The 25,944-nt window shown below is 48.5% G+C and overlaps 3 protein-coding genes across 3 annotated transcripts in view; 2 read left to right on the plus strand and 1 right to left on the minus strand.

Annotated features, from left to right (window-relative positions):
• The first annotated feature begins 372 nt into the window (after positions 1-372).
• Positions 373-13,059, plus strand: CDKL1 (cyclin dependent kinase like 1). The gene is made up of 9 exons (XM_027703994.1): positions 373-630; positions 3,732-3,853; positions 5,798-5,870; positions 7,703-7,793; positions 8,519-8,719; positions 10,229-10,311; positions 10,827-10,883; positions 11,371-11,526; positions 12,398-13,059. Exons 1-9 carry the CDS (start codon positions 463-465, stop codon positions 12,503-12,505), a joined length of 1,059 nt encoding a protein of 352 aa, XP_027559795.1. The 5' UTR covers positions 373-462; the 3' UTR covers positions 12,506-13,059.
• A 1,013-nt stretch (positions 13,060-14,072) lies between these two features.
• On the minus strand, positions 14,073-17,707 carry DMAC2L (distal membrane arm assembly complex 2 like). The gene is made up of 5 exons (XM_027703995.1): positions 17,562-17,707; positions 17,296-17,393; positions 15,874-16,082; positions 14,961-15,132; positions 14,073-14,633 (listed from the first exon to the last, which is right to left on the minus strand). The coding sequence occupies exons 2-5, from the start codon at positions 17,385-17,387 to the stop codon at positions 14,519-14,521; spliced, it is 588 nt and encodes a 195-aa protein (XP_027559796.1). The 5' UTR covers positions 17,388-17,393; positions 17,562-17,707; the 3' UTR covers positions 14,073-14,518.
• L2HGDH (L-2-hydroxyglutarate dehydrogenase) overlaps positions 17,689-25,944 on the plus strand; it is a 14,115-nt gene continuing 5,859 nt past the window's right edge. Inside the window, exons 1-7 of the mRNA XM_027703993.1 lie at positions 17,689-17,765; positions 18,628-18,743; positions 19,689-19,840; positions 22,247-22,378; positions 22,984-23,146; positions 23,696-23,730; positions 24,675-24,842. Coding sequence (XP_027559794.1) covers positions 17,689-17,765; positions 18,628-18,743; positions 19,689-19,840; positions 22,247-22,378; positions 22,984-23,146; positions 23,696-23,730; positions 24,675-24,842 — 843 coding nt within the window. The remainder of the gene's footprint in view (positions 17,766-18,627; positions 18,744-19,688; positions 19,841-22,246; positions 22,379-22,983; positions 23,147-23,695; positions 23,731-24,674; positions 24,843-25,944) is intronic.

Here is a 25,944-nt window from a genome sequence, read left to right on the forward strand (position 1 = left end):
TCCTTTCAGGAGGGAGGTGCAGGTGCTGCTTGAGGCCGGCCAGACCTGTGGAAGGGTGTTCCCGCTTTCAACCCTGCAGGGAAATAAGAGTCAAAACCAGAAACCCTCTGGAAAGGCAGAGCGTGGCAAGGACAACACGATCACGGCAGGGGGGTTGGGGCTGGATGACCTTTAAGGTCCCTTCCAACCCGAACCATCCTGTGGTTCTGTGATTCCACGACCGTGGCGGGAGGTGTGAGGGGTCAGCGTGTGGCACCGGCAGAGGCCATGGGGATGTCCCCCCCACCCCTCTCCCTCCCGGGGACTGTCCCGGCCGTCCTGGTGTTCCCGGGGCGGTTCCCAAGGGCCGTCCCCGCCGGGGAGACACCTCCGGCCGCCGGGGAGACACCCCTGGCCCGCGGGCCCGCCCCGGCTCCGCCGCCTGAGCCGCCGTGAGGGAGCGCGGCGGGGCCGTCCCGCGCCATGGAGCGCTACGAGAAGCTGGGCAAGGTCGGGGAGGGCTCCTACGGCGTCGTCTTCAAGTGCCGCAACAAGGACACGGGGCAGATCGTGGCCATCAAGAAGTTCCTGGAGTCCGAGGAGGACCCGGTGATCAGGAAGATCGCCCTGAGGGAGATCCTCATGCTCAAGGTGGGGCGGCTGCGGGGGTCCGGAGCCCCGCTCCCGGCATGGGCTGTGCCCGCCGTGGGGAGACCCGGGGCAGGGAGCCGGGGAGCCCTGAGGGAGCTGCCGGGGACGGGGCGTGAGGGGACGGGGGCTGGGGGGAGCCGTGAGGGGATGGAGTGTGAGGGGGACAGAGCGTCATGAGGGGACAGGGTGTGAGGGGACAGTCAGTGAGGGCAGCCATGAGGGGACGGGGCATTATGAGGGGACATGCTGTGAGGGGACAGTCAGTGAGGGCAGCCGTGAGGGGACAGGGCATCATGAGGGGACAGGGTGTGAGGGCAGCAATGAGGGGACGGGAGTGGGGGGGAGCCGTGAGGCGACGAACTGTCATGATGGGACAAGGCTGTGAGGGCAGCCATGAAGGGACAGGGCATCGTGAGGGTACAAAGAGTGGGGTCAGCGCTGAGGGGACGCGGCCATCGTGAGGGGACGGGGCTCGGGGGACCTCTGAGGAGACAGAGCGTCCTGAGGAACAGGGCGTGAGGGCAGCAATGAGGGGACAGGGCTGGGAGGAGCCGTGAGGGGACAGGGCGTCACGAAGGGACAGGCTGTGAGGGCAACCCTGAAGAGAGGGGGCATGAGGGCATCTGTGAGGGTGATGGTGAGTCGTGAGGGGGGAAGCAAAGATTCGGGAGCGAGGGAGCACCATGAAGTGCCCAAGTCAGCTTATCTGGGAGAAAGCCGGTGCCAGGGAATGGCCAGCCCACTCGTCCAGGGATGGCGATGCCGGGTGATCCTCCCCAGCCCAGGCTGGGAGGGCCGGTCCAGAACTGTTGGAGCCGGTGTAAAACACATGGGCGAAAAGTGATCCTAAACAGCACGAGGAGGGGGACAGCCGTGGAATGTAGCTCTCCCAACTCTCCAGTTGATAAATCTGCCCCAGCTCCTCCTTAAAATGCTCTTTCTGAGCCCCTGATCTTGGGGGATCTGCAGTGTCGGAGCCTGGCGTGCAGGAAGATCCAGCTGTGGATTGAATGCCAGGGGCTGTGCAGGCTCACAGGTGGAATTGAGGGCAGAGCCGGCACCTGTGAGCCATGGCAGCACCTTGTCTTTGCTGATCCTTTCCTGACCTCTCTGTGAGAGCTCACCCTCGCACAGAAATGGGTCACTCCTTCACCCTCTACGTGTATTTTCCTGGTGAAAATAAAAGCACGGGAACATCTACAGTGGGTGACACCGCAGGTCTATCAAGCATGCAGAAATGAGGAGAGACCCAGGAGGAAGAGGGAGAGGATGGGGTAAGGTTTCCTTTCACACTCCCAGCTTCTGGGCAAGGATTCTGGAGCCAAAGGTTGTGCCCGTTGCTTCTTGCTTAGAGAGAGCTGGGAGTCTGTCCCATCTCTTTTTTGAACTGTTGTGTTCATTTGGTCTCCATAGTTTCCTGAGGCTTTAGGAATGTGTTGTGCGGAAAAAATATTTCCTTTTATTTGTTATAAACTTGCTGCCAGGTGATGGCACACAGTACCCTCAGCTGTGTGTTCAGAGAAGTGGGAAGAATTTTTCACTTTCCACTTTCTCCAGGGTGCTCATGATTTGTCCACCTGCCATCTGGGAAAGCCCATAATCTCAGACACACAGGATATTTGTTTTTCACTTAGATTTTGGGAAGAAGCAGCCTTTTTCTCCTATCCTAAGCAAACACAGGATGTGTGCTGTTTTGTTTCAATAAGCAATGCTGGAGATGCATTAACATTTAAATTGTATTTAAGATCTGAAAAGGAAAATAATCATTGCTGAAGACCCTTGTAATACAGCTGGGAACTGGATCATCCTTTGGGATCCAAAGCTTGCATCGCTGCAGCCAGGCATGGCAGGATCTGTGTTGGGGCACTGTTGATTTTAACAAGTGCAGACATGCTTGGCTGTCTTTTCAGCTTTTTCTCTGTAAATAGTAACAGTTTGTTTGTTTTTTGAGCTATTTACTGGCTTAGGCAACTCCTGTTTGTCAAAGATGCAGTGAGATTGTGTTTCATTGGTAAAAAATGTGGGGCCCGATAAATCATTCTTCTGCACCGTAAATGGCTTGTAGAGAAAGGAGGGTTTGTGGCCAGGAGCCAAGGGAGGGTGGGGGGAGTTTGCAGAGTCTTGAAACCATAGAATCCTGGAATGGTTTGGGTTGGTAGGGACCCTAAAAATCATAGAGTTCCACCCTCCTGCAGGGACACCTTCCCCTATCCCAGGTTGCTCCGAGCCCTGTCCAACCTGGCCTTGGACACTTCCAAGGATCCAGGGGCAGCCACCCCTTCTCTGGGCAACCTGTGCCAGGGCCTCACCATCCTCACAGCCAACAATTCCTTCCCAAAATCCCATTTAACCCTGCCCTCTGGCAGTGGGAAGCCATTCCCCCTTGTCCTGGGATACTAGGAAGAAATTCTTGGCTGTTAGGGTGGGGAGGCCCTGGCACAGGTTGCCCAGAGAAGCTGTGGCTGCTCCATCCCTGGAAGTGTCCAAGGCCAGGTTGGATGGGGCTCGGAGCAATCTGGGATAGTGGAAGGTGTCCCTGCCCATGGCAGGGGGCTGGAAGTGGATGACCTTTGGGGTCTCTTCCAACCCAAACCATTCTGGGATTCCATGAACATGTGAGCTGGATTGAGAGGAAGTGGAAGAAGCAGGAATAAAAATTCTCCTAGTTGACCCATCCAGACTGTGACAATAAACAGGGTGAAGCTGAGGCCATTTGCTCCAGGGGAGCTCTTGCTTTCTGCCAAATGTGTGTTTGCCTGCTGCAGGCTCTTGCCCCGTGTGATTTCCATGGAGAGCTGCTTTTCACTGTGGTGCCCTCAAAGGCTGGATCCTCACAGTGACTGGCACTGCCAGAACAGCCATGGGCACAGTGATGAATTCATTGTTTGAGGCACTTGATGAAGCCAAGCTGACTTACTGCCCGTGGCCAGTTCCTAAAACAAGTACACGCAGGCTGAGCTGCAGCCGAGCTGGTGCTTCACATCGTGCTGTGCTTGTATAAAGGGTTCAGCTTAAGGAATTGTGACCTGCAGGCAAAATCCCTGTCCCCCACACCTTTACCCCGTGCAGGAACTGAGCTGTCCATCCCCTGTGTGTTACAGCAACTCAAACACCCCAACCTGGTGAACCTGCTGGAGGTGTTCAGGAGGAAGCGGAAGCTGCACCTCGTGTTCGAGTACTGCGACCACACGGTTCTCCACGAGCTGGACAAGCACCCCCGGGGGTGAGTGGCCCATGTCCCCTTGGGAGCTTCGAGTACAGGAGTTGGAGTGTCCATGTCATTACTTCCCTGCGGATTTTCAGAGGAATTTCATTAATTCCAGGAGAGGTTTCTCAGCCCCGTGCCCAGCACTTGCTCTGTCACTGTGGTTTAGCACTGACGTGCCCAGGAATGGTGTGTGAGCCCGTGTGTGTCCCTGTGCAGAGCTGCTCTCCACGGAGACGGGAGCGCTGAGCCGAGTATTTGGGTGAGCTCTGGCCGGCTGGGAAGCAACAAACCTGCGGGCTTGGGAGCAGCTGGTGTGTCACTGCAGGGGTGTGCTGGGGGCCCCCAGCCCTCCTTCCACTGCCCCCCAGCTGTGCTGCACATCACTGAGCACCCAAATACAGAATCACAGACTCATGGAATTGTTTAGGTTGGAAAAGCCTCTAAAACCATCGAGTCCAACTAATCCAGCACTGCCAAGCCCACCACTAAACCATATGCCCAAGTGCCACATTTACATGGCTTTTGGACACTCGGGAGGACGTGTGAGTTGGCAGGAATTCCCAGGAGCTGTGCCTGCACCTCCCTGCAGAGCCCCAGTGAACTCCCTCCTCACGCAGGCACTTGCACCGAGTGTGAGCTCCACACGGGGTCTGTTCTTTCACACAGTGTAAATCACACTCCCACTAAACACATTGTCCCTAATTACCCACGGTGACCTGGTGCTGTGGAAATGCTAAGCAGGAGTTCATAAATCATTTTACAGACCTGGAGCTAAATGAGCTGCCTGCAGGAGACTGACTGGGGGTTGAGTAAACAAGAGCCTGTTACTGCCTTTCTCCTCGATGTGGAGCTCGAGGAGAATGGAGCATGGTGACAGCACATGGCTTTGTGAGCTGGTGAGCAGCTGTCACCCCAGTTTGAACCAGTTCAACTGGAATCTGAAGGAGAGGATGGATAACCCTCCTTGAAGAAAATACTTCACATTTGCTTTCCGTTCATCAAAACGACTCCAGCGTGGATGAACATGTAACACAGGCTGCATACTTTGCTTCCTGTCTTTGCAGATGGTCAAGTCTTCTGTGGTCAGGTTAAGGTGGGTGGGCACACGCTGTTTCCAGGCCATTTGACCAACTCCATCCCCTTGTCAGGCTGTCAGTGGAGCACTCCCATCATTCTGGGATGTTTCTGGAAGGAATCTCTAGCATTGCCACAGCAGTGTCAGCACAAGACCCTCAGCACTGACAGCACAAAGTGCTTTAGAGAAAAACCCAGGCTTGTATTGTTTTGGTTTAGTTTTTTTCTTTGTAATGAATTGGAAGCTTTTCAACATTGAACACGTGAAATAAAATGGTATTTGAGATTGAAAGTGCCAAGATTGTCACCTCTGCCTTTCCTGGGGTTGTTGAAGATCCTTACAGGCAGCCAAGGAAGTTTAAGAACTGTTGCCCAGTAACTGAAAGAGAGGAGAGTGGGCTGGGAAGTGTTTGCCAGCTTTGGGAGTGAAGAGGGGGGATCCAAACCAAAGCAGAGCTTTATACTCTTGCAGGAACATGCTTCCTTCCCTTATTTTGTCACCTCCCTGGACAATCAGTGCCATGACAGCGTTGCACAGCTGTATCTATACCATGGGTTCTCCAGCAGTTCCAACCCTGAGCAGTTATAGAGGCAGAAATGCCTGCTGACATTTTAGTATTGCCAGGAAATGTGGATGCTGGACACAACCATGGGACAGGATCTGACATTGCTGTGTGGTCACCAGACACTCTGTCACACTCTTAACTGCAATAAACCCTTGTGTCTTGTTGCACTGACTGGATTTGGAAGTGTTTTCTGATTTCCCTGATGATTTTGCTCAGAGATGCCTGTACAATGTCAGCACTCAAAGGCCTCCCCTTCCTTTTCCCTGTAACGCTGAAGTGATTTTTATTGTCCAAAATACAACTGTGTTTTTTCAAACAGGGTGCCAGAGTACCTGGTGAAGAGCATAACCTGGCAGACCCTCCAGGCCGTGAACTTCTGCCATAAACACAATGTGAGTGCCCTGAACAGCACTAACAATTGCTGGGACGTGGCTTTGGGCAACAGGGGGGTTCTGTTGGCACTCTCCTGGTTACAGAGCTTTCATGGAATGCAATCAGATGGAATTTCCTGATTTCAACAGGAAACACATCTGAAATATCAGTGTATACCCACAACAGCTGCATTTACTGTCACACAGGCCCCTTGGGTTGGCTGTCAAGGAATGATTTGCTCTAATGACCTCAGACAAGCTTCCAGGTGGAACAGGAATGTATCCCTGTGTATTCCTGTGCTGTACATCACAGCTGATGCCCAGGAAACTGCCTTCCCAGCTCCTCAGCTGAGAGCTGAGCAAACTGCTGCTGATTTATCAGAAAGTCCTTCTGCTGACAGTCACAGGCCTTGAATCATGGCACCAGTTAAAAGATTTCAAAACCTAGACACAGTAAACCCCTTTTACAACCCCTGCTCTGCTTTCTGGAGGGAGACACGAGTTGTGTGCGTTTTAGTGGGAACACTTTAAGAAGAAGGGAAGGAGAAGGAGCCCTTTGGAGAAGTTCTTTAAGCAAACTTAGCTGTAATTGTCTTTGTTTTTGTTCATCTGCCAATGTTTGAGATTTATGAGTGGGGCAGGAGATGGCCCTGGGATGGGTGTTTTGTCTTTGCTGGGAGAATTACGTCCAGTTGAGCCACAGGAACTTGGCCACAGCTCTCTCCTGCTTCCAAGATTTGTTGGTTTGCGTCTTTTTTCCGTTCCCCTCAAAGATTTAATGGAGTTTTAGAGCAGAGGGAACAATGAGATGCTGCAGCCTGACCTGCTGTAGATCACAGGTTTTATGCAGCTGCCCTTTTTGGAGCTCCATGACAGTGGTTTAATAAGCAGCATTTCAGTCCTCAGGAGGAGACACAATAATTTACCACCAGCTTAGGGAGGAAAGTCTGAGGTGTTCGTGCTGAGGTGATGGTGTGGGAGGGATGACATGAGCGAGACCCTGGTGAGTTGAGCAGAGCACAAGAAATGAAGGTCTCTGCTGGTTTGATCAGCAGAAATTCTTTGCCAAGCCCAAACTCAGTTGTTGTGAAGGTCAAGGTCACCTCCTAAGAATCACAGAATTGCCAATGTTGGAAGGGAGATCATCTTGTCCAGCCCTCACAATCAAGCTGGCTCAGCTAGAGCAGACTGCTCAGAAACTTTTCCAGTCAGGGGTTGAATATTTCCAAGGCTGGAGGCTTCCCAGACTCCTTGGACAACCTGTTTGGGTGTCAGGCCACCCTCTCAGTTAAAAAAGATAAATTGCTTAGATTTAAGTGGAGTTTCCTGTGTGCTCAGTTTGTGCTCATTGCCTGTCTGGTGCCACTGGCACCACCAAGGAGAGCCTGGATTGGTCTCCTTTACTTCTTCCCATCAGGTATTTATCCACAGAAGCTGAGGATCCCAGAGCTGGACACAGAGCTCTGGATGTGTCTCACCTGTGCTGAGCAGATCACTGAGCAGAGATCAGCACAGGTGAGACCGAGCTCTTGTTGATCTTTGCCAGCAGAATCATTTGCCAGGTGCTTCCCAGCTGGTTCTGGGAGCTGACTCTGTGTTGTCCAGGTGACACAGAGCTGTGCAGCTGAAGCTGGGAGCCTGCACAGAGTCTCACCCAAGGGTGGGCTGTGGGCAGGTAATTGTCCTGTCTGACAGAACGTGGGTTTAGCTGCTGCTCGGAAATCCTTCCATCTCCTTCAGCAGGAATGATTGCCTGGCACAATGTGCAGAGGGTGTGTGGATGAATTAAGAAGACCTTTATCTGAGGGCCAGGTTAAATACTTGCTTCTAACGTTGTCTTTTTCTGTTTGCAGTGCATCCACCGAGATGTAAAGCCAGAAAACATCCTGATAACAAAGCACTCTGTCATCAAACTCTGTGACTTCGGTTTTGCTCGAATACTGAGTGAGTGCTGCTACACACACGGATTGTTAACACGGGAAAGCTCCACTGAAGTGTAGGATCAGCCTTTCAAACACTCACTTGTCTTTGCTGGATGCATCTGCAAAGCATCCTGTATAAAAGGCTGTTGTGTTTTCCCAGGGAAGCTCTACTAAAGGCTGGGTAGAGATCCCAAACCTTAAAGGAAGGAGTCCAGACACTGTGGTGATGGAGATCTGTAAACAGCCTGAGCTCCCTGCTGGGGCAGCTGAGCTGCTGGGGGTGCTGGCACTGGCACATGGAAGTCAGCCTTGGGCATCTTGGAGCTGCCCAGCCATTGTTTATGCAATACTGGAGACACAGCTGGAGTTCCCTGGCAGCCAGACCCCCCTGGCTGCCTCTGCAAACAATGGCTTCACATTTTCCTTGTAAATAAACCCCCTAATCTGGTTTATTTTAGCTCCTGTTCTGACAAATCACGTGGGCTCTGGGAACTGCCCACTGGCTGGTGCAGGGCCCTGCTGTGAGCTCTGCACATTTTCATTTGGAGAAAAACACGGTCCTGATTTTTGCCAGATCCAAAGTGTTTCCAAAGTAGGGTCCTGTTGTGGCCAGTGACTCACCCCGTTCCTGCAGCCACTGCCTGCCCAGGAGGTGCCCCAACATGTGCAACAACTGATGACGGCTCGTCTGCATCTCCCTGATCCCACATTCCTGTTTGTTTCTCTCCTCCCTGACCCCAAACCCAGCCGGTCCCAGTGACTACTACACCGACTACGTGGCCACCCGCTGGTACCGCTCCCCGGAGCTGCTGGTGGGGGACACCCAGTACGGGCCCCCCGTGGACGTCTGGGCCATCGGCTGCGTCTTCGCCGAGCTGCTCTCGGGGGTCCCGCTGTGGCCTGGGAAGTCTGACGTGGACCAGCTGTACCTCATCCGGAGAACCCTGGGTGAGTGTCCCCCTGCACGGCCTTCCCGGTGCCCTGGGCAGGACTGGAGCTTTCCTCTGTCCTGGGAATCAGGAGTAGCCAAGAGGTGAATTTACCCCATGGATCTCTCCCTGTAGTAAGTGTTGGTGTATTTGAGGTGTTCCTGTCCTTAAAAGGGAGCTGGGTTTTCCTGGCTCCCAAAGTACAGGGCTGTGGAAGTAGGATCATTGCCTGCAGGCTGCCTGGAACCATCCCTCCACTCTCTTTAGTGGTGGCCTCTGGGAAGCTGAATCTGGTGCTGGGCAGATTAGGAAAGATGTGGGATGTGTTACATCCTCCTGGTCCCTTGGGGTGGCTCAGTGACTGCTGAGGTGTCCCTTGGGTGGGGACAGCACAGGAACACCTGCCTCTCCTGCTGTGCTTCCCACATCTTCACCTGTCTCCATACAGGGAAATGAGGTGCTTGTATCAGAAAGGAATGTTTTGCACAAAGGTTTGAAAGATCCAGGTATTTTTCAGGATTTGCTGTCAAGCAAAGAGGTCAGTGAATAGTTGGATTAAGTTCACCCCAGCTTTGGAGGTCTCATAAGCGTGGCCAGTGCCTGTGGATGTCTCTGTGCCTGGGAATGGGAGTGTGAAAATGTTCACACTTGTTCACAAAAATGTTCACAACTTGTCTGTTCCACATGTTTGTCTTTATTCATCAAGGAATTTTAGGAGCCACTCCAGATTTATTTGTTAAATAAAAGACCCACTATCCCCATAACACTTAAATTAATCCAGTCTCATTGATTCTCTTTGATCTGGGTGTGTAACATCTGATTTTTTGCCTGGCAACAAACAACCCCCCACTTTTAATTGAAATTTGTTGGAATGAACTGAGAGTTGTAATTTTTACTGAGCAGTTTATAAAACTAATGGCTTTAAACAGATAAGCTCCTTAGCTAGAAAAATAGTTCAACACCGATTGCTTCATCCTCCAGAATCCATTAAAGCCACTGTTAGGCAGTTATAATTTATTTTTAATGACAGGGTTTCAGCCAGAAGAGATTCCCATTGGATCCAGGTGCTGGACTGAGCAAAGCTCCTTGGTGGAAGCTGTGCCATTATGGGGGTTGGCATTTTACTGGCTCTTTGTTTTGGGTTTGATTTTAGCATTTTCCTTGCTCTGAGCTGCTCTAAGCTTCAAAAAAGCTGCCCTGGGGAAAAGCTGCAACGTGTTCCTGGTGGAGCTGCACTTCAGCTCTTTTCCATACAACACGCTCAGGAGTGTCCAAAGAGAATTTCACCAATATGAGTTAAATTTTCCTGAAGCTGGAACACTTGTGGCCCTGCCTTTCCCTCAGCACAGTCACTCAGGTGTGGGATCACTGATGGCCCAAATGGACATTAGTTGTCACAGAAGAACATTTCCTCAGCTCACTTGGTGATATTCCATCTCTCTGGATGTTCTCAGCCTTGTTAGAGGATATAACCTTGTACGAGAAAAACAGCAAATTAATCCAAATTTCTTTTTATTCTTGGTCGAAGGGGATCTCATTCCCAGGCACCAGCAAGTGTTCAGCACCAACCAGTTCTTCAGCGGGGTAAGAATTCCAGACCCGGAGAGCATGGTAAGAGCTGCCTCCAGATGCAATTCCCTGGAGCCTGGTGCTAACCAGTCTCTCTTCCACTCTAATCCACTCTGCAGTGCTAAGGAGACAGGGTGTTTGGACAGGGAAATGTTCCTGCTTCTTTTTACCCACTTGCTGCCTGCTTTGGAACAGAGCTGGAAAAGCCTCGCTCAGCTTGACCAGCCCTTTGCTGCGCAGCATTTTTTCCCAGTCCAAAAGCTTTGCCCTTTATTTTGCCAGTGTGCAAAATAAATATTACTTGGAGGTGGCTGAACCCGTCTCATGACATTTTAACTTCTACACTACGTAAAAACAGTAAAAAAATTATTGATCTCCACCCCTTCCCCCCATTCCTGGTGGCGCATCCTCAGTAGTGCCAGGCCTGTAAGCACACGGAGTGAGGGAGGCATTTTGTGAGGAACAGGACACGTTGCTATGGGAAGCTGGGTCTCTGTCCCCTGATAAATGAACAGGTTGCTCATATGAGTACGCTCACTGTATTTTTTTCCCTCCAGGAGCCATTGGAAGCGAAATTCCCCAATATTTCATACTCTGCTCTGTCTCTCATGAAGGTAAGAAAACTCCAGCCCTGCACTGGAGATGAGCAAGTGGGGTCTGTGTCTCTTGTCAGTAAATGGTGTGAGCTGGGGGCTGAGTTATCAGAGATTCATTGAAAAATAGAGCTGGTTTCCTGCCCCTATTCCTCGAGCCACAATTCCTACTACAGCTGTGCACTCCCCATCCCTGGAAGTGCTCTAAGCCAGATTGGATGGGGCTTGGAGCAACCTGGGATAGTGGAAGTTGTCCTTGCCCATGGCAGGGGGTTAGAATGAGATGGGCTTTAAGGTCCTTTCCAACCCAAATCATTCCATGATTCCTTGATTAATTGCTGCAATCGTTGGGTATCAGCTGTTCCTCAAGCTTCCTGCTGACTGAAAAACCACTGTTAAAAAATTATTAACACATGTACCTGTGGGAATACTCGTTGGCTGTGGTGAGGACCTGGAATTGTGCAGACGTGTTTCATGAGTGTTTTGTGTGATCCTTCATCTTTTCCAGGGATGCCTTCGGATGGACCCTGCGGAGAGGCAAACCTGTGAGCAGCTGCTGCAGCATCCCTACTTTGACAGCTTCAGGGAGGCGGTGGATCTGGGGAAAGAACGTGAAAAGACAGCTCGGAAACCAGCCAGGCTGACTCGGAAGCACATGCCAGGGGTAACTTTTCCACAGTATTTCATATTCTGTGCCTGAGGAGGGGCTGGTTCTTTTGTTGGCTCCCGGGACCTGGGCTGTGCTGGCAGTTTGGGGTGTTGGACTGGTCTCAGTTTTATCCTGAGGAGAAAACAAACCTCCTGGCTAAAGAGTAAATCCATACAAACTGGATACTGCAGTGCAGCTCCATGGGGCACTGGGGATAAGCAGCACAGCCCTGTGAACCATCAGAGTTATCCAGGAATGTGCATTCCTGACCAAGAGTAGCAGGAGAGCTGAACAAACTGGACACACTCATGTGGCTGGTTTAATTTGGGATCTTTTTGGTGCTTTTTAATCCCAAATTACGGAGATGGAAAAAATGCCCAGTTCTGTTTGTAACTGGTGATGGGACGTGATCCCATACTCAGTTCCACATGTCACACCACACACTGGGTGTTTCTGCAGCTGGAGTTGCCAAGCAAATTCCCTGCTGCTTCAGCCTTTCTGGACTCCATCCCAAGTCCCCAGATCCAGCCTCACAATGTGAGTCATTCCGCAATTTTTATGCCCAAGAGCCAAATTCCCCATAGCAGCTGTAAGGCTGAGCTGGTAGCAGACAGGGAAGCTGGAGGTGAGGGATGGAGAACTGCTGGATCACACTGAGTCACCTCTTCCATTTCTATGCCATAGGATATAAAGGGAATATTTTTCTTGCCCTGGATGACTGGAAGAAATCCCTTTAATGAGTTGATCTTGTTGCAGTCCACTACAGACTCTTAGTATGAGAAGTACAGGATTACAGTAGGAATAGTGACATTTTTCCATGTGAAAAAGGAAACGTGTGCTTTATTCTCATTCCAGACAAATACACTCTGTGTAACTTTTCCTTTAGTTCCAGCACCTGCCCCAGCTGACCAGCAGTAACGTTCTCCCAGCTTTGGACAGCAAGAAGCACTGCTGCAAAACAAGGAAATCCAACTACCACTTCCCAAACATCTGACCAGATTCAGACTTGATCATTCGAAGTTCAAGGATAAATTCAGGGTTTATAAAGGGAGGATACACAGTGGAAAACTAAATTACTAAATGCTATGACCTGTACAAAGTGAGTCCAGCCTGATGAGAGGCTGCCTGACTGCTCCAGGTAGTTCCCAGCCTGCTCCAGGGATACACCTGCCTTACTACTGCACTTACAGATCACAGAGTATTAAAACTACAGGTAGTGGCTTCACAGGCTCAACAGGCACCACTCCCAGGAGAACAGATCAACCAAAACCTCTTGTTTCTTTACTCTTTTCAGAGTTTCTCCTGAGTGTTTCATCCGTTGATTGAGGTTGCTCTTCTTTGCTGTTTCTGACAATAGTGAAGCCACTCGCTTGTAGTTACAGGAATTGTTTTGATCAAAACTAATCATGAACTTAATTTATAACAATGGCCAGACACAGGTAGGAATTCTACCTTAGTGTTTGTATTAAGAGTGACTCGGGTTTGTGGAATCTCAGGATGTAATATTGGGTTGATTTTGAATAAAAGAAATGTAGCTTGTTTTTCCAATTTACTAGATTTATTTTTTTTACTTGAAACCAAGAGCAAAAATGTTTTGTTTTCCCAGTACATTCTGTGTTCCACAACAGTCAAAGCCATTTCAGTGGGACAGATCCCATGTTCTCAGATGGTACCTGTCGGCCTTCTGTTTTCTTACACAGGGAGATCCATGTCTGAGACAGCACTATGGATCTCCTTTCTTGGAGTTGCTGCCTCCTGCCCTTCCCTACCACCAAAGATAGGAATCTGGCTAAAAATGCTGTGTTCTCCCTGAGGATGTGGTCTCCCACCTGTGCTGGCACAGCTGAGGCACTTCCATTCCTAGGGGCAGTTTTGGGCCCCTCACAAGGACATTGAAGGGCTGGAGCGTGTCCAGGGGAAGGGAACGATGCTGAGGAAGGGTCTGGAGCAGCAGGAGCTGCTGAGGGAGCTGGGGGTGCTCAGCCTGGAGAAAAGGAGGCTCAGGGGGGACCTTCTGGCTCTGCAACCCCCTGACAGGAGGGGGGAGCCAGGGGAGTGTTGGGCTCTGCTCCCAGGGAACAAGGGGCAGGATGAGAGGGAATGGCCTCAAGTTGCACCAGGGGAGGTTCAGGTTGGATATTATAGAAAATTTCTTCACGGAAAGGGTTTTCCAGCCCTGGCACAGCTGCCCAGGGCAGTGCTGGAGTCCCCATTCCTGGAGGGATTTAAAAGCCCTGTGGATGTGGCACTTGGGGATGTGGGTCAGTGGTGGCCTTGGCAGTGCTGGGGGAATGGTTGGTCTCAATGGTCTTGGAGGCTTTTCCAACCTTAAGGATGCTGTGATTCTCCTGTTTATCAGCAGTGATGAGGATGCAGCTACAGAGCTGCACAGAACTCATTCAGTCCATGTCAGCACACGGCAAAAACGGGCACAAGGGCGTATCCAAGAGCCACTGCTCTGCCACAGACAGCCGTGTTCTGTTCAGTGTTCCTGAGGAGGTGACCCTGCCTGCCTGTAGACGACTCCACTGAAACCACATAACAGAAGTCAAAGCATGAAGAACACAAAAAAAGGCCCATTTATTAAATCAGCTCCCACCGACTGGGCGGGATTCTCTGAGAGTGAACAGCCCTTGTTCCCACAGCACCAACACCCGGCACCGACCGCGCCCGGCGCTGCGGCTTCACTCCCCACTGTCACTGTCACTTTATTTCTGTGCAATGAAATAGCTGAACACTTCTCACTGAGGTATTAACAGCTCCCTATGAACACAGGAAACGTGACTCTGTACAGAAGCCTGCCTTCTCTGTTGCTATCCACCATTTAGTTTAAGCTTAACAAAACTTCAGTGCATAATTTCTGAAAAGGTCACATACAGCTTTTTGAGGCTGCACTGGGAGAGCTGGGCTTATTTTCACACCTGGAAATACAGCAGCATCTACAAGTTAATTTATGCAATATATGATAAATACTAGGAAGTCACATCTCAGTTATGTGCTGTCGTGTTTATTCCAAGTCCAGCTCCAGCTCCAGCTTTGGCAGCGCCTGCTGAAGGGCGTGAAAGGTGGTTTCTTTCTCTCTGATTCCAGGAAGGTCACTCAGATACAAATACTCAAGGTTCCTGTAAATATTTAAAAAGAAAATCAGCAACTACTAATTAACTGCTGACAAAGAAATTAGAGAAAAGATCATTCTACTGTAGTTATTTTAAATGGTGACTGGTTATAACAGAAGCTTTTTATGAAGTGGGTGCTTGAGGTTTGTAGCTGCAGAGGTGCAGTCTCCAAGTGCATCCCATGCCCAAGGACTCAGGTCTGCCCTGAGAGGATGCTGTGACAGGGAGCAGCCCCACACATCTGGAACAGCCAGACTCCAGCTCCTCCACCCAACACAATCCCCAAACAGCCTGGGACAAGGGTGCTACGGAAGCGTTCAGGGGCTCACGTACGTCAGCTTGTGAAGGGCAAGGATGCCTTTGTCTGTGACATTCCCACAGGAGATGATCTTCAGCTGGAGGAGACTCTTCTGCAGGTTGTTTGTCTCGCTGAGCCTCTGCAGACACTCGTCCTGTATGTACATGCACTTCTCCAGCTTGATATCCGTGACGTGCTCCAGACCATCTGGAAAGATAAAAACAAGGATTTGCTTCAGAGTGCCAGGACCATCCTGTGCTGGTTGTTAAGTTCTGCCTCCAAACCCACCCAGCAACAAGTTCCTGTATACGTGGGGCCATAACACACAATGAATCTCCAAAGTCCCTTTGTGGTACTTCAAATAAATGAAAACCCTTTTGGTAAGATTTGAAGAGCTTTGGCATGGGCACGTCACAAAAAACCTACAAGTTTGGGTGATAAACAATGACTGACACAGAAATGTGCTAATGCAGGAAATTCAAGGTCCCCTGCTATGAAAAAATAATAATAACAGTAACTGTTGCCTATTTTGGTTTCTGCTGTTTAAAGGAGACCTGAAACACCTTTTTAATCTTTTGTAAGAAACCAAGTGTTTGCTTTTTGCCTTTGAAGACGTCATAAATACCTGGAGAACAAGCAGAATTATGACTTCAGAGGCACCAAAATCATGGCTTGGTGTAGAAGAAAAAGAATATTTATAGTGCTTTTTGCTTCCAACTCATCAAAATTCATGGCACTTCCTTAGTGCTACAGACATTTCAGGCAAGGGCTGATGAAGTTCCCAATCACACACCTCCAGCAAAACCTTAGGAACTCATAAAGCCATTTTAAGGGAAAAAAAACCCACGGGAGATTTCTCAGTATCTTGCTAAGGAATGAGACAATGACACAGTTATCGATACTTTGACGCAACTGAAATCAAGACCATTAAGAACAATCTCACGTTACCCAGATAGTCAAATCCTCTGTACATGATGCAGGAGTCGGTGGCATTAATTGCTTCTATCTTGTACTTGCCCAGGGGCCCCGTGGGGAGCCCGTTGTAGTCCTGCTGCCACTTTGGGGAGCCCTGGAACCGCACCAAGGCCCCGCAGCGCAGGAGCCACTCCGAGGCCGCCCGGTCGGGGCCCACGGCTTGGATCCGCTCATAGTCCACCCTGCCACGACACAAAGAGCATCCACAGGGTGGAAAAGTTATTCCCTTGGCAATTGAAAAGCTCCACGGCAAATACCTGCTTATGTGTGTGGTAAGATATCGGAAAACTAAGGATGTGATTTACTGCGTGTGGTTTACGTGTCATCGTTTGGATTGTGAGGTTCTTAGTCTGGCAGGAGTTTTTTTTAACTTGTTTTAAATGGCAGATGCTTTTGGTAAAAAAAAGAATGCAAATGCAACTGGACTTAACCTTCCTGATTGTTTCTTTCCATGTCTGTAGGGAGAGAGAAAAAAACCTGCCTTTTTCTTCCCAGAGGCTTTACAACTGCTAATTTCTCTCTCAAACATTGATTATACAGAAACATCTTGAAACCTGTCACAAGTATGTCATTCCTAAATCCTTTTCATAGAATCATGGAGTTGTTAAGGCTGGGAAAGGCCTTTAAGATCATTAAGTCCAACCACCAACCCAGCACCAATAAACCATGTCCTCAAGTGCCACTTCCACACATTTCTTTAAAACTTCCACGGATGGTGACTCCACCACTGCCTTGAGCAGCCTGTTTTTTCTCAACAGTTACAGTATTTCATAAAAACCACACTTCAGCAATGGTTAAACTTCTTGGGTCCATTCTGGAAAAGGATGCATTTCTTAGTCTGGCGAGGAATGATGAAGGCAGAGACCTGGAAGAGGCTCCCATCTGGTTTAGTTTCAGTAATCAGCTACACCACACAACCCTTCCCACACAGCCAGAAGACACAGGGCAAAACTATTAGCTCCTGGCAAAAGTTATGGGCAGAGAAAGCTTCACAGAGAAGGGTTTTCTCTTTTAAAAGTATATCTGAAACCCCCCTGTGGCTGAATCACTTTGTAAGTGATGGGTTGGTTTGATGCTGTTCTGAGTAAGTAAAGGGGCTTGGTTGTGCTACAGGTTTAAATGAGTTTTGGGGTCAAAGAAGAGCAGGACTTAGGGACAGAATCCATGTGGCCACTCCATGGAGGGGGCTGAACACCGACCTTCCTCTGGAGGGTCACAGCTTTGGGATGGGAAGCAGGTACGGAACGCCCCCTGCCAAGCACCGACACGCAATCTGGAGGGAAAGAAGAGCATTAGGTTCTCTGCAGCCCAGGGGTTTGATTCTTCTCTTCCACAAACCGCGCTGTGGACCCGCGGGACCTGATAATTGATTATTGCCCAGCGACTCACTCTTACTTGTTGAACACGGCGTTCAGCCATCCCCAGAACGCTCTGCAGCTGCCCGGCGGCGACGGCGGCTTCTTCACGAGTCTCCCCAACACCATCATCACCTCCTTGGAGAAGAGAGAGTGAAAAGGGAGATATTATTTGGAGCGTCCGCAGCAGCAGCACGAGAGGGGGCCGCGCCCCCCTCCAGGCCTGACCGGGGCTGTCCTCCCGGCGGGACCCGCGGCTGCAGGCGGGGGTCTGTCACCGCCCCCGGGCTGCCCCGAGGGCCGAACCTTGGCCGGCTCTGCCCTGCCCGGCCCGGCGGAGCGGCTGCGGAGGCGGAGGAGGAGCAGGAGGAGGAGGAGGAGGAGGAGGACGCGGGCTCGGCGGTCGCGGCCGGGCGCTCTCTCCGCCCCCAAGATGGCGGCGGCGCTGAGGGGCCGCGCGGGCCCGGGCGGGGCCCCGGCGCTGTGGCGGGTCCAGAGCCGGGGGAGGAGGTGAGACCGGGGGGAGCGGGACGAGCCCGCCCCGGACCGCGTCCTGCCCCTTCCTTTATCCATTTCCCTTATCCCTTGCCTTTTCCCTTTCCGCTTCCCCTCTCCTCTATATCGCCTTCCCCTATCTCCTATATATATATATATATATCCCTTCTCCCCTTCCTCTATATCCTCTATCCCCTATATCCTTTCTCCCCTCACCCTATTCCCTATATCCCCTATCCCCTTTCCCTATTCCTATCCCCCTCTCTATCCTCTTCCCCTTCTATCCCCTCTCCCATTCCCTTACTCCCTATCCTTTTCCCCTTTCCTCTGTCCCTATATTCCCTGTATTCTGTATATTTCCTATATCCCCTATCCTCTATATCCATCCTCTTCCCCTTCTCTTATCCCCTATCCCATTTCCCTCCTCCCTACCTTTTTCCCTGTCCCCTATTCCCTATATTTTATATATTCCCTATATCCCCTATCCCTGTCCTCTTCCCCTTCTCCTGTCCACTATTCTGTTCCATTCCCCTGCTGTCTATCATTTTCCCTTTTCCCTTATATCCCCTAAATCCCCTATCCCCTATATCCACCGTCCCCTATATCCATCCTCTTCCCCTTCTCCTATCCCCCATCCAGTTCTGCTACTCCCTCTCCTTTTCCCCTTTCCCCTCTTCCCTATCCCCTATATCCATCCTCTTCCCCTTCTCCTATCCCCCATCCCGTTCCCCTACTCCCTATCCTTTTCCCTTTCCCCTCTTCCCTATCCCCTACACTCCCTACATCCCCTGTCCCCTATGTTCCCTATATGCCTGTATTCCCTATACCCCCTTTCCCCTCTCCCTTTCCCCTGAGGGCCGTGTCCATGTCTCCGCAGCTCTTTTGACGTGGTGGTGGTGGGTGCTGGGATCGTGGGACTGGCAGCAGCCCGGGAGCTCATCCAGCGTCACCCCTCGCTGTCCTTCGCCGTGCTGGAGAAGGAGAAGGAGCTGGGTATGGAGCGGGTGAGGTGACCAGTCCTTCCAGAGGCTGTGCCGAAGCACACGCTGCCAAAACCTCAGGATTTCACGGACATCCCTGTAGTTGCTGTGGGAGAGCCCTTGTCACTGAAGTGGGTGATGGATGTCCCGTCCCTAGAAGTGTCCAAGGCCAGGTTGGACGGGGCTTGGAGCAACCTGGACTAGTGGAAGATGTCCCTGCCCATGGCAGGGGGTGGAATGAGATGGGCTTTAAGATCCCTCCCAACCCAAACCACTCTGGGATTCTGTGATGATTTTCCCCATCAAACCAAAAAATTCCTTTTACTCTTCTCCCAAGGACACAGTGGAAAAGCAGAGTTTTCATCAGTCTATGCTTCACTGCTGGGACCTCAAGTCAAACTTTAAGCTGAAGTCAGACTTTAAGTTAAAAAGTCCTGAATGTTCACTGTCTGAGAGCTGCAGGTCTGACTCCTGGGGCTCCAGCAGCGCAGGAATGTCAGGAGAGAGGATGAGGAGGGTGAACAACCAGAGTAAGGAGCAGTGCAGGTTGTAGAAGGGCAAGGGCAGGTCCTGCAGGGAGCTGAAGGAACCCTAGGGGATGGATACATTTAATTGTAAAAATTAGATTTCTTAAAATTAATTTTAGCATGTAAAATATTTTTATCTTATTGATTTATTTGCTCTTGGAGGAAAAACTTGTGGGTTTTGGGGGTTTTCGTCCCTGTTGATCCAACACATTGTAAGGTGGGGTGGATTATCATTAACCAGTGTGTCAGTGTTTCTCTAACCTTTTGAGACCAAGGGAGGAATTCATTGTGTTTGCTGTGCAGTTACTCATTTGAGCATCTCTTGCAACGCTGATTTAAGGCAGGACTTCAAATAACCCACTTTTCAGGCAGCTGAAAGCGATTAAGTGTGAACAAATGTATTTTAATAACGTATTTTCCTTTCTCTTTAGCTCATCACCAGAGTGGGAATAACAGTGGTGTGATCCACAGTGGGATTTACTACACCCCTGGCTCCCTGAAGGCCAAGCTGTGTGTGCAGGGTGCAGCCCTCTGCTACCAGTACTGTGACCAGAAGGGAATTCCTTACAAACAGTGTGGGAAGGTACAGGAGTTCCTGTCTGTTCTTACCTTACCTTTGGAAACTGAGGCTGTGTGATGTGTAGCATAGGCCTGGTTGTGGTCTTTTCCCAAAAATTTGGGTTTCTGCAACACTTATTGCCTTCGGGATGAACATCCCCTTTTGTTTTCTTGTTTCCAGCAACTCAAATCAGTTGCTTTTCTGGGGTCTAAATAATAATTCTCCTTATATGTGGGCTGAGCTGGAATAGAATCATGGAATCACAACTTCCTCATGAGAGGCAGTGGAGGGGCAGCGCTGATCTCTCTCTCACCAGAGACAAGACCTGAGGGAAGGGCTGGAGCTGTGCCAGGGCAGGGTTAGGTTGGATCTCAGGGAAAGGTTCTTCCCCCAGAGGGTGGTTGGCACTGCCCAGGCTCCCCAGGGCAGTGGGCACAGCACCAAGGCTGCCAGAGCTCCAGGAGTGTTTGGACAACACTCTCAGGGACTCTGGGATTGTTGGGGTGTCCTGTGCAGGGCCAGGGGTTGGGCTGGATGATCCTTGTGATCCCTTTCAGCTCAGGGAGTTCTCTGGTCCCAGGTAATGGTAGAATCCAACTCCCATAGAGGGGCACCTGTGTAGTTCTGAGGATCACACAGACTTTCAGTATGTGCTTGCCAAACTTCCTGGCATATGAGGCTCTGAAAAGTCACAGTGACTTGAAAACCACTCCAGATGTGCCCCAGCTCCACGTGTTCATCCCATGTTACATCCGCCCACCACAGAAAGGTGGCTGCACTAATTCATTCTGGGGTCTCCCCAACCCTATATCCTGTTTCTGGAGTTGTCTGTAAGCAGAGACCCAGGAAGGAAGGAGAAATGACAAGCAAGTTATTAATTCTCCAAGCTTCCAACTGTGTTCAGCTCAGGTTATGTTCTGAGCCTAAGCTCTTCTGCCTGTGGTAACTCTCAATGAATTTCTCTTCCAAGCATCTTTCCATTAAAATCTTTTGCATCAGAGCCCACTTTGAGGAGCACTTCCAGAGATCAACAATTCCATGGAGTTACATCCTTTTGGAACTGGCTCCTACAACCTTCACCCAATGGCCCCTGGCCCTTGTGCTGGAGGAGGTGGTGAACTGTTGATCTGGGCTCACCCTCTCCAAGCTGCACATAATTTAATATCCCCTCTTGCCCCAAAATCCTCTTTCCCAGCTGGTGAGTCTTACTCTGCTGTCATTCCTCTTGGAGAAGCTTTTTCATGGCTCTCCCCGTCCTGTCTTTGTGCTCTGAACCATTTCTAGCTCAGTGTGTCTTGGGTACAAGGCAAGGACCAGAGCTGTGCAGAGCATTCCAGGTGTGGTCAGACTCTGGAGTTTTGCAGTGAAATACTAAAGTTCTCTGTATTATATCCTTTTCCTAGCTGTTCCTAAAATTCAGTTCAGACCTCTCCAGCTATATCACTAGGCTGCTGTTTCCATAGGATTGTCTCTCCTAACCCCGAGGTCTTGGCCCTGAGGGATAACTTTGAATTTCATCGTTTTATACGTGAGGCTGAGACTGCTTTTTCTGATCATATGTTGCACCAAAGGAAGTTTAGATTAGATATTGGGAAAAATTTCTTCATGGAAAGGGTTGTCCAGCCCTGGACAGTGGTGGAGTCCCCATCCCTGGAGGGATTTAAAAGCCATGTGGATGTGGCACTTGGGGACATGGATTAGTGGTGGCCTTGGCAGTGCTGGGGGAATGGTTGGACTTGTGATCCTAGAGGGCTTTTCCAGCCTAAACAATTCCATGATTCTATGATACTTCCCTGGCAGTGTTCATCCCAGGGAAGAGGATGGTGAGGAACTTTACAGGAAGTTTTACATAAAGCAGCCCCAGGCTTGGAGAGCTTCATGCCTGTGAGATGCCTGTGGGCCAGACCTGAGCTAGACCTGGAAGTATTATGGTCTGTGCAAAGCTGGCACAGGTAATTCAAGGTAATCCACCTCCTGTGGTAGTTGTGAGCAAACTCCATATGGGTAAATGAAGTGGAGCTGGTACAGTCACCATGTCAGAACATACCTTTATTCTCTTATCGAGACTGAGATTTGTACCTCTTGGGTTTAAATTCAGTTTTATTTATTTTTGAAACATCCCAGTGGCTCTTTAAATTCACATTCTCTTCTTTCACGTTCAGATTCGTAGTCTCGTGGTACTTTTAGCAAATATTACCCATTGACAGTAACTTAAAACTGCAGTTTAACATTTGTTTTTTCACTCTCCATAATATATCAGTGCTTTCTCAGCAATAATATTAAATTATAGAATCTTGTGCAACCAACCATTTCCCCCCCTCCCCTTGATTTATATAATTCCCTGTTCACTCATTCCCTGTTGCTTGATGCCAGACCTGCCCTGGCTCTGTGTGTTTTGCTCACTGCTGTGCCTTGTTGTCTTTCCCAAAGCTGATTGTGGCCGTGGAACAGGATGAAATTCCGAGACTCAAAGCTCTGTACGAGAGGGGGCTGCAGAACAACGTCCCGGGGCTGAAACTCATCGGAGCAAAGGAAATCCAAGCCAAGGAGCCCTTCTGCAGGGTAAGGAATTGTCACACTTCTCATTAGCTTGTAACATCTCAGTTTCTCAGGCGACAACATTTTATAGTTATATAAATACATTTATAAATATGCTCCTGGCCTTGAGGTAATTTTCATGAGTGACAAGTTCAGAAGAGCCTGAAAATTCCTTCCCGTGTCTGAGTGCGGATTTGGATCCAATTTCAGTCCAGTTGCTTCCTACAAGAGTGGTTGTTATGTAGCACTTCTCAACCTGTTTATTTTCACAGCAGGAGAAATGCCTGGAGTTTATGGAATACAGATTTGTTGTTGATTAGTGTATCTTTGATTGAAAGGAAAACCTGGATATGAATTCCCTGTGCTGTTTCATCTGGCACCTCGCTGTTGGTGTTATGAGTGGTCGTAGGAGCAGACAAAAATTTTCTGGAAAAGAACCTTTTTTTCATCCTTTTTTTTTTGTCTTGTAAACATTTTGTCTCCGCTCCTTAAAACATTTCTTTGCATGTTCAAGATGCAGCTGAGCAAGTGGGGAGACACCAGCACTCCCTTCTCATGGCAATGCACATCATTCCAGAGGGAATATTCCAGCCTTCACTCTTTCTTCTGTATCTTTAATGCCATTCCAGGGTCTGATGGCCCTTGATTCTCCATACACTGGCATTGTGAATTACAAACAAGTGGCCCAGTCCTATGCTGAAGATTTCCAGGAAGCAGGTGGGACAGTCTTGATGGATTTTGAAGTCACAAACATGGAGATGGCTAAAGAAAGTTCTCCAGGAAGTGAAGATGGTAAGGCGGGGGGGGTTTTTTGCCCTCCATTTACTAGAGTCCTGCCAAAGATTTTGTTCAAAAATTCAGTTTGTTTTAACTGAAATGAATTTTTGAACCTTTCTGTCTCCCAGGGATGAGAAAAAAGGCAAAATTATGTTAGTGAGAGTATTCAGCAAACTCACTTTGGGGTTTATTTGCAAGCAGGTCACCCTTCAGCTGAAACATTTCAAGCCAATGGAAGAAAACAATAGTAGAATTGAGGAATAAGGTTGTTCTCTCCCATTAAAATCAGATTTAGCTGAATCTTGCATGTGTGTTCTTGTGATAGTGAGTTTTCCTTATCCTAGAAGGCAGGTTGGATCTGTCCTGGCACACATATGGAAGAATAAAAAAAAACCCTATTCATAAATACAGTTATGTCCAAAAACATCAGTTATGACAACAGTAGTTGTTCCATGACTTGAAGATATTCCAAAGGAGAAATCCCTGCTGGTGACAAGCTGCATGTTCTGTCAGTTCTCTGTTACTTGTTCCATTAATTCCTTCTCTTTTCCAATTGTATTACAGGACTGAAGTACCCAGTCATTGTTAGGAACAAAAAGGTAAGAACAAAGCAGAAGTTTAAATTGCTTACAGGAAGCTGCTTCTCCTTTTCTTAAGATTTTTTTTCTTGAGTCCTGGTGGATTAATCATCTAAGCCTGATTTAATAAAACAGCTGCAATCAGTCCTTAACAATGAGCATGTTCAAATTTTATGATAATAATAATAATGTAAAATAATTAAGTGTAACTTTTCTGCTGCCTCACTTGCGTTTTACTGTCCCTTATCTGCTTTATTTGCACAATCTTACTCTTGTCTTTCCAAGGATTCCTTTTATGACTTGTCCATTTGGTGACAAACACCTGTTTTCCTGTTTGCTTTTGGACTTCGGCATCTATAAAGTGATAAGGAGGGATTTAGCATCATTTTATTGTCATTTTATTATAAGAAAGCCACAAGCTGATGTAAAAACAGATATAAAACAGCTGCATATGCAGGTGGTGTTCCTGCAAGTCAGAGCTGCCCAGGAAATGTGGTTGTGACCTTGTCACCCTCAAGGAAGAATGTCTGGACCAAAACCAACCTCAAAACCCTTCCAGTATTTTATATATTTAATTCTGATGGTTTTTTGTTCTGTTTTTGCTTTTTCATTACAAAGTAGCATCCAAAATCTGTCAAGATTCCTTCACCAAACACTGGTATTTTTTGATGCAAATATTTTTAGTTGAAAGAAAAAACCCCGTAGAATTTAAAAACAAATACTGCGAGCTAAATAAATAGGTAATAGTTTGTGATTTGATTTTATTTAATTAGATTATAAGGTGTTTAAATATTTAACAGCTCTCCATATCTGCGTGCTGTGAATTTTTGGCTATGAAAAAGCATCGTTACCGCTCCCACCCCGTGGGGTGAAATCAATGAACAGCCTTATTTAACCAAAAATACGTGGCTGTGGTTGTTCCTGAGTTGAATTTTTGTGTGTTTTGGGTCTGTTCTTTTCCAAAGGGTGAGGAAATCTCCTGTGGGCACCTTCTGACCTGTGCAGGGCTTTACTCCGACCGCCTCTCCGAGATCAGCGGCTGCAGCCCCGAGCCCAGGATTGTCCCGTTCCGGGGGGATTATTTGGTGCTGAAACCAGAAAAACACTATTTGGTGAAAGGGAATATTTACCCGGTATGTGTTCCCTGGATTGGGGGCTCCAAGAACTGCTAAAACTGCAGAAACAGGGCAAAATTCCGGGGTTATTTCTGTTAGGGATGCCCGAGGCGTGAATGGAGATTCGGGTGGTTTTTTGACAGAACAGCGTTTTTTTGGTTAATTTTTAAGGAAAATATAGAAGTGCCACGTGGGGAGTTATTGTCAGTTGGTTTGGTTTGTTTGTGGGGTTTTGTTTGTTTGTTTATTTATTTAATAGGGGTGAAAAAAATGAAACATAATGAAAGCCAGAAAAACTCTGCATTATTTCTTTCTGTTCTAAAAGAAATCTGTAGGGAGGATTCAGAAGTCTCAGTGAGAGACAGCAGTAAATAATCATTTCTTATTTACTTTTTTTTAATTATTATTTAAATAATTATAACAGTCCTGTTTAATGTATTTATTGATAGTCTGAATGAGAGGATTGACTGTACCCTCAGGAAACTCACAGGGGACACTGGAGGTCTTTTCCAAGCTAAATGATTCTGGGGTGAAACACAGGGTTTAATCTTGTGTGCTAATATCCAATTATTACTTTATTAATTATTTATTAATTATTATTTTATCGATGCCAGTTATATATCAGTTCTAATCCCAGTTAAATACCCAATTATTAACTAATACCAGACTTAAATATTTGCCTCTCAGCCTCATTTTTTAATTAGCTTTGCTTTGTGTCATAAAAAATAGACATGGGAGGAAAAGGACAACCCTTCTACCATCTAAAATAGACATATAATAGGATGAAGAGGAGCAATCCCAGAAAGAAAGTACAGTTATAAAGCAAGAAGAGGGAATTCCTGGAGCAGCATTTTCTGCAGCACATTGAAATGCTGCTTTTCTGAATATGAGCTTGAATTTGCCTGGATCTTTAGGAAAATTGTGGAACTCTGGGTGTTGGGTGTTTGTCTGACCTCTTTTCACCTGGGATCCTGTCTTGGGATGGGAGGGAGGAACTGGAACAAAAAAGAAAACTGCAGATGTATTATTATTATTATTGTTGTTGTTGTTGTTATATTTAGTGTTAATATTAATCAGACCTGCTGAGTGCAGGTTGTTTTGAGCAGTACAGGCCTGTGAG

This window comes from Neopelma chrysocephalum, unplaced genomic scaffold (assembly GCF_003984885.1).
Source record: "Neopelma chrysocephalum unplaced genomic scaffold, ASM398488v2 Primary Assembly neopelma1_253, whole genome shotgun sequence".
NCBI classification, from domain to species: Eukaryota; Metazoa; Chordata; class Aves; order Passeriformes; family Pipridae; genus Neopelma; species Neopelma chrysocephalum.

What these genes read in the sequence shown, in the direction of transcription:
- CDKL1 (XM_027703994.1), top strand. Translation starts at nt 463, where the DNA reads ATGGAGCGCTACGAGAAGCTGGGCAAGGTCGGGGAGGGCTCCTACGGC. An exon ending in ACTTCTGCCATAAACACAAT is followed by an intron (nt 5,871 to 7,702) that starts GTGAGTGCCCTG and finishes TTCTGTTTGCAG; the next exon opens with TGCATCCACCGAGATGTAAA. An exon ending in CGGTTTTGCTCGAATACTGA is followed by an intron (nt 7,794 to 8,518) that starts GTGAGTGCTGCT and finishes CCCCAAACCCAG; the next exon opens with CCGGTCCCAGTGACTACTAC.
- DMAC2L (XM_027703995.1), bottom strand. Translation starts at nt 17,387, where the DNA reads ATGATGGTGTTGGGGAGACTCGTGAAGAAGCCGCCGTCGCCGCCGGGC. An exon ending in CTGAACGCCGTGTTCAACAA is followed by an intron (nt 16,083 to 17,295) that starts GTAAGAGTGAGT and finishes GTGTCGTGGCAG; the next exon opens with GGTGGACTATGAGCGGATCC. An exon ending in CTTGCCCTTCACAAGCTGAC is followed by an intron (nt 14,634 to 14,960) that starts GTACGTGAGCCC and finishes AAATATTTACAG; the next exon opens with GAACCTTGAGTATTTGTATC.